Source organism: Monopterus albus, unplaced genomic scaffold, assembly GCF_001952655.1.
Source record: "Monopterus albus unplaced genomic scaffold, M_albus_1.0 scaffold220.1, whole genome shotgun sequence".
Taxonomy (NCBI): domain Eukaryota; kingdom Metazoa; phylum Chordata; class Actinopteri; order Synbranchiformes; family Synbranchidae; genus Monopterus; species Monopterus albus.
This window is the reverse complement of record NW_018128100.1, coordinates 271,167-278,580: the sequence shown is the minus strand read 5'-3', so window position 1 is coordinate 278,580 and position 7,414 is coordinate 271,167. Positions and strand designations below refer to the sequence as shown.

The 7,414-nt window shown below is 42.5% G+C and overlaps 1 protein-coding gene across 1 annotated transcript in view; it reads left to right on the top strand.

Annotated features, from left to right (window-relative positions):
* Positions 1–7,414, top strand: part of myo6a (myosin VIa) — a 101,735-nt gene that overhangs the window by 17,507 nt on the left and 76,814 nt on the right. The window contains exons 3-9 of the mRNA XM_020619470.1: positions 306–375; positions 525–598; positions 2,108–2,237; positions 3,553–3,658; positions 3,978–4,033; positions 4,125–4,222; positions 4,679–4,843. Of these exons, the coding sequence (XP_020475126.1) occupies positions 306–375; positions 525–598; positions 2,108–2,237; positions 3,553–3,658; positions 3,978–4,033; positions 4,125–4,222; positions 4,679–4,843 (699 nt within the window). The remainder of the gene's footprint in view (positions 1–305; positions 376–524; positions 599–2,107; positions 2,238–3,552; positions 3,659–3,977; positions 4,034–4,124; positions 4,223–4,678; positions 4,844–7,414) is intronic.

The window sequence follows — 7,414 nt, the reverse complement described above, 5'->3', positions numbered from 1 at the left end:
ACTATCACTAGATGTTTTGTTAACACATTTGTTCACTATCTCTATAATTTCCTTTTCAACTATGGGCTTCAGAAACATAGAACTCATGTCCCTTTGTTGTTGTTGGTGATCCAGTGTAGACTGATGGAGAGAAATGGGGATTGTATCCATTTCAAATTAAATCTACAACACTGTCCAACATGCGGCAGGTCTGAAGCCACTGTGCACTCCCCTCTCGGCTTCAGTACGAAATCTTTTTAGTAGTTAAACAACGGAGCCATATGGCCGTCTCTGTCTTCACTCAGCTTCTTCTGTTTTTCTCACAGACCTTTTTGGCTCCCGTCAACCAAGTCTTCCCTGCAGAGGACGATGTCAACAAACACGTTGAGGACAACTGTAAGTTTGAATTCACCTTCTAATAAATCTCATCTTTTCTGATTCCTGCCTGCAACTGGGGGAAGTGTTGCTCCTTAGACATTTAGCTGCTAACTGGAGATAAACTGAATCTGCCTTCGGTAACAGCTTGTCGTTTTTCTGTCTCTCAGGCTCTTTGATGTATTTGAATGAAGCCACTCTGCTCAATAACGTTCGTGTGAGATACAGCAAAGACAAAATCTATGTGAGTATTGACATGAGGAAGCGTTGGCTGAACCGTCTGTCGCCTCCACAACAGAATTTAAACTTGTAGCGATGATGCTTGTGCCTGTTGTGACCAGAAATAAGCCACTGTTTGTTAGAAATACATGATCTTTTTAGTATTTGACAAAAAGCTTTGTCGTTTGTTGTTCAAAAACAGATTGTTTTTCCTGTTAGTACAACACTCATTCATACTAGTAAATACCCATCTGTGTGAGCGGCTCAACCCTCACAGCTCTGACAAAACCAAAAGTACAGATGGGGCTTAAACAAGATGAGGCGCTGTGTTGTTGGCTGACAAGGAAAACCTGCTGCAGGATCAGACAGAATATCTCTGTTTGTTTTAACCTGCCTGCAGCAGCTCTCTGGGTGGAGCACACACACATTGTCTTTTCACTTTCACATAGTATAGCCCACATCCACACCTACTGGAGTAATGATAATAGTCATTGTGTGATTATCTGATGACTTAAAGCTACAGTGTGTAACTTGGATAGCACTAGCATGAACTTCCGAACCGACCTGCTCTGCTCCGCCCAGCGCTCTGCCCAGCTCTTCAGATGTTTGTCATTATGAAAATACAATAAATGAGAATGCAACAAAACTCACTGATTAAGCAGAAATAATAGAAAATCTCTGATTGGTCCCAGAGGTCAGTCCCACTCAGAACCTTTAGAAGCTAATGTCTCTGCACTGCTGCCAGTTCAATGAGTCAAAATCAAAACATAAAGAAAATTTTACTTGGGTAAATCAGTATAATGACATGCAGAGTAAACACACTTCACATCTGCATGTCAACATAACACGGGCACTTTGTCTTCCTAACCTTTAAGCCCAGCCTTAACCTAAACCTAGTTCTGACCTTAAATTTAAAAAATGAGTCTTCAGTCTCTTAACTTAACTCACTCTCCAATGATTGAAGTCTTCAAAATATTTTTACTCCACTAAAATGTCCCCACTCCCCAAAATGTCAAACTGCTTTCATCTACAGAAGTCCAGACTTGTTTGAAATGTTCAGGTCTTCACAAACAGTGAGTGGGACCCTGATTGAACTGTGTCTTCCTCTGTGGCGCAGTGGTGTCGCTGTTAATCAGACTCGGTGCACGCTGACCTCTAGTGGCTGAAGAATGAAATGATTTTTCCATATGTATGAGTTTAGCTCCTGACCTCTAGTGGCTGAAGAATGAAATTATTTTTCCATATGCAGTGGACCAGAGGTGTTCATGTGGGAGAATTGTTGGGCGGTTGTATTTGTTGTTTAGCCTACACTCACTGTTGTATGTTTAGTGTTATGTTTTTTCATGATAATAAAGTGAGTGTGTGTATGTCCTATAAATATGACCGTTGTTTTCCAACTTTGTGTTGTTGTGGTTTGCCTGAATGTGGAGTTGACCAGCACACCACAGATTATGGGAGACTGAGGGCTGCAGCAGAGACGATATGTCCTCCTTTGTTCCTAAGGGATTTTAATTTCATTCTTCTCCTCGTGCAGACGTATGTAGCCAACATCCTGATCGCCGTGAACCCGTACTATGACATCCCAAAGCTTTACTCACCGGAGGCCATCAAGCAGTACCGGGGCAGGTCGCTGGGAACGCTGCCGCCACACGTCTTTGCCATCGGTGAGTGAACGCTGCTGCTGCTGCCTCAGTTCGGTTTTATTGAAGCAGCTGATGCCTCATTAAACACAGAGTGAGCTGAGAGCTAAAGACGAGCTTGGCCGTGTTGTTGACCCTTCCTATCTGGGGTTCAGTTCAATGTATGAGACAACCCCCACCCCTTCTCTAGAAGAGCAGGGTGTTTCTTTTTCTGTCTGGTTACACTTATTTTGTGTTTTGATGAAATTTTTTTTTTTTGTCCTTCCGAGTTCATTTGTACTTGTTTTTTGTCTCCTTTTACTTGTTATACATCTGTCTCTTTTTGTCTGGATGTCTTGTGTCTAGGCCGTCCTTTTGCATCTCTCACTCATTTTGTTCAATAAGAAATGTTTCCTCCTGTTGGGGACCCCTGGGCCTGTGCCCGGTTGGCCCCTTCAGTGAGCCATCCATGAGTATACTGTGTGTACTACTGGTTAACAACAAGAGGGAAACATCCTCACGTTGTGCTCTCTTTGTGCGTCTCTCTTTGCTGGTGATAGCCCTGACCAGAAGCATTATGTTTTGGGTTGTCTGTGCAGCCCATTTCATGAACATGATGTATCTTAGGAACGCCTTGAGGGAATTTCTTAGAATTTGGCACAAACGTCCACCTAAACTAAAGGATGAATTTATTAGACTCTTGATGGTCACTGTGACCTCAAATCTGTCCCCAAAAAACAATATAATACAGAAGAAAATTACAGATAAATAAGTAAACAGATGAAAAAGCACATTTCTACAAACAACAACAAGATGTTTAGGCTTTTAAACATTCTCATATTTTCAGAATGCATTCTTTTATTGAAGCAGTTCTTGAACTAATCCTATGCTATATTTTAATATTTCTGTTTCTGTATTCTAAACCAGTGTATAATAATGATACTTATCACCTTGAGCAGCTGTCAGAGAGAAAACAGATGTATTAGAACACAGTCATGTAAATTTACCTTCTTTGAAACCTAAATCTAAACCTGTTGTTTTGTACATGTGGCTGTATAAAATAAGATGCATTAAACAACCTAGTTGTTACATGTTACTGTCAACAAAGACCAAAACCAAGCCAGAACTGATCCTATAGTACTCACAGGTACTATGTTCCACTGATAATCTCATGCTGTAGTTTCTAATCTGTCCACTAGGCGGCAGTCAGGGCTCAAATTTCCCACACTCCCCCAAACATGTCGGTGTCTTCACCCATATAATATAACCTTAATACTGCAGAAAAATCCCTGACCTTTGGTTGCTGGTCTCAGATTAGTCTCTAATCTACCACCTGCTTCTGTCTGTGTGGCTGGGCCAGCTGATAAGGCCTACAGGGACATGAAGGTCCTGAAAATGAGCCAGTCCATCATCGTCTCAGGGGAGTCCGGGGCTGGGAAGACCGAGAACACCAAGTTTGTGCTGAGGTGAGGATGACGCTGCATCTTTGTGCACTGCATTGGCACCGAGTCACTGACGGCAACAAGTCGTAGTCGGTGTCAGTTTCATGAAACAGACACTGAGTCTACAAAGGCTTCATGAGGGTCGTGTTTTTATAGGCTTGTTTTATTGCATCACATATATAATAGGTGTCATTTTTCCACTCCCTGTATTTATTATTTAATGTAAAACTTGACTCTGCTCAAAAACACCATGACCCTGAAGGGCAGCCTGCTGTGTCATGAGGAAGTCGCTGTGCATTTCACTCTCACTTTGACCCTGAACGTAGCTCATGTCTCCCACCAGATACTTGACGACCTCGTATGGATCAGGGCAGGACATAGACGAGAGAATAGTGGAAGGTAGGACTCACTCCTGCTCTTTGCATCAGTTAAATCATCATTTCTCCTGTGTGAGTTTCTGACTTCACTGTTTGCTCCTTGAACCCGGCAGCGAACCCTTTGCTGGAGGCTTTCGGAAATGCAAAAACCGTCCGGAACAACAACAGCAGCCGCTTTGGAAAGTTTGTGGAAATCCACTTCAATGAGAAGGTTCTTCACTCCGTCTCCTAATAATACTGTAGACTGTTTTTTATAGCTGTGATATAAATATGATGCCTAATAGCTATGGTTATATTGATTTTCACTTCATCTCAGATGCTTACATAGCAGAAAACAAACAGTAATGAGGCCTCGGACTCCACAGATATCATCTTTCATCTTTGTCTTTGCATCTGTTACAGCTGCTGCTGCAGACCTGTCAGTTATTTCCATATATTTCTTATGCAGGCATTGTGGCCTAATGTATTACAGTGTTCTTTGTGCTTTTATTATCGTTGATCTCTGATTTTCTACCCCATTAACTGCATTTAAACCAGTTTAAACTCTCTGCTTACTTACAGTGTAATACTGTAACAGGATGCGAGGTCAACTTGCCCTGACAGCTACTAGAAATGTAGTATTAGTGTGTATTTGGGATGTTTAAGTGTCTCTTGTTGTCCTCGTCAGAACGCCGTAGTGGGTGGCTTCGTGTCGCACTACCTGCTGGAGAAATCGAGGATCTGCCGGCAAGGCCCCGAGGAGAGAAACTACCATATCTTCTACCGACTGTGTGCCGGAGCTCCCGAGGGCATCAGGCAGAAGTTCCACCTCGGCTCCCCGGACACGTTCAGGGTACGAATGTTTGATTTTATCAGTCCATTTGTGATAAACTCATGTGGGCTGGGCGTGAGTGAATCGGTCAGACAGACTGGGACGGATGCCCAGATGGAGAGAGATGGCCACAGCATGATGGATGGACACAGAGGGGTGGTTATTGATTAGGGAGTCTTTCCATCAAGCAGAAGATTTCAAGAATAATAAATAACAAATCCAGTGATGCTCCATGTTTTTCTTATTGCCATCAGGGAAAAGCAACAACATGTCTCCTTCCTCTGTGCACACCTGTCTGAGTGACGTGTTCCTTCATTACCATGAACACAAATACTCACCAAAGGTGGATTCATCCGCCACTAAAAATAGTCCCCTACAAAAAGCACAGTTTGTTTAATGTTTAATAAACAGTGGGCAGCTGCTTTAAGAGAATGAGATTTTTAAAAAATGAACTCATATATTTGTAAGTAGGAGCCAGTGGTGTTAGTACTGGGAGAAGGACGAACATGTAGTTGGTTTTAAAGGGATTTGCTGACAATAAGAAAAATATTAGACATAATTCATAATTATTCCCAGAGAACAATTCAGATTCACCTGTTTTTGCGTCATTATGAGGATCAGTTTTCTAAAACCCTGTGGCTTTACTTTCCACACAAACTGCAATTTGAAAGGTGTCAATGTTAAACCACCAATCTGCGTAGCATAGTCAGCATTTAGAGGCATGAATATGTCCTGGAATTTGTACTTTCCTGATACAAACTACTCATTTTTATAAAGAGCCGTCATTGGTCTGTTACTACCAAGTAAAACTCTTGCTCTGTGTGCGCCTGTCATACGTGGTAGTCTTTTCTTTACATAGGCCCATAAAGGCCTGCAGCTGTGTACCTGTCGATTCTAACATTTTATTTTGTCTCAGCCTTGTTCAGAAGCCAGAAGTGACAAGGATCTCGCAGACAATCACTTGAATAAATACTGTAGGTCACAATATGAAAAACCAGTAATTCATGTGCATTACTCATCACAAAATGTCCCCGGCTGAGCTCTGCACAGGTCACGTACGGGCAAATGTCTGGAGTTCGTATCAAGCAGCTTTAAATCACTTCCAGCTGCATGGATTCTGCCTCCTGCTGTGACATGTTTGAGCAGCAGATGGACACGTTTATCACCCAGAATCTACCTACATTCATTAGAAAGCTGCAGCACTGGGTGACTGATGACCATCGTGGTACTGGTCAGTACTGTAGCTGTTCAGTGATATCCTGCCCCAGGAGCACATACACCAAAGTAAAGAAGCAAAATAGCTTCAAAATAACATTTGACTGTAGCTTTGTTTGGCGAACTTTTAGAAAAAGCATATCAAAACACATTTAGGGACAAAGATGGCATGTTTAACTAAACCAGCCAAGTTTAGCAGCAGGTGTCGGCGAGACTTTCATTTATGTGAACAACTGTCTTGAAGTATTTAATATTTAGAGATGGTTATGTCTTCAGAAAGACATGTTTTACACAGAATCATCCTGAACAGATGTTGTACAGCATCTGGAGTCTCCATATGAGACTGCTGTTGGAGAGAGGTGGAGGAATGAGCAGCCTTCAGTGACACATGGCGAAGGGTCTGTCATGGCTACAAGACTTCAGGACTGTCTCCCCAAAAGAATCCAAGCTGTGCAAAGGGAGGTCACACTAAATACTGACTTTGGACTGTAGAAACCAGTTTGCTCTGTGACCATATGTCCTGTATCTTCTGGTCAGATATTATAGTAGTTGAAGCTTTTTACACTCAAATGTTCTGAGAATCCAGACACACTGAGCTATGAAGCTGTCTGTTGACTATCCTGAGACCATTCTGGACACTAGAGGGCGTCACAGAGGCGTCGATCAGCCCTGCTGTGTTTGGCATCAGAGACACATTAGTACATCTGGCTGTTGCACAGTCTGTCCTGTGTGTATTATCTGTCGGTGGTGGAAAGAGAGGATCAGATGGCTCTGTTAAACATGAGTTTTCTCACCTGGCGTTACAGAGAAATCTGCAGTAGAGGTGGGTAATGCACAGAGAATGGCTGTTACTGTTCTGCTGCTGTTCAGATTAAAGTCAAGACGCAAGTATTGATCTCTGATCGTCTGCATCAGATCTTTAATATGTACAGACACTAGACGGTTTCATAGTACAGGCTGACAACATTCAAGTCAAACAAAGGTCTTGTGCTGCATGATTCAGACTCCTTGGGGCGCTGTAGGAAACGGCCCCATCTTAGCTACAGTGCCAATGTTGGAACCTGACCCTATTTGTATAGTGAGTATGAGTACGAGTGCAACAGAAAGGGGAAAAAATAGAACAGCTCTTACAAATAAAGAAAGCAGTGTCTTATTTTCTATTTATGGGACCATGTTTTGCCTTAAATCACCTGATTGTCTCAAAGAGCTGAGTCATCCTCCACTCCTGCTGGAGAGGAATAAACATTTTGCGAGCACTTTGTTTCTTAGAAGCATTTTTTTTTTCTAGTGCCATCAGCTCAGTTCAGTCTGTTTTTACCTGCATCGTTCTCTTGTGTTAGTGTCGATGCGGTCTCCGTCAGTGTCTCCCTACACCTG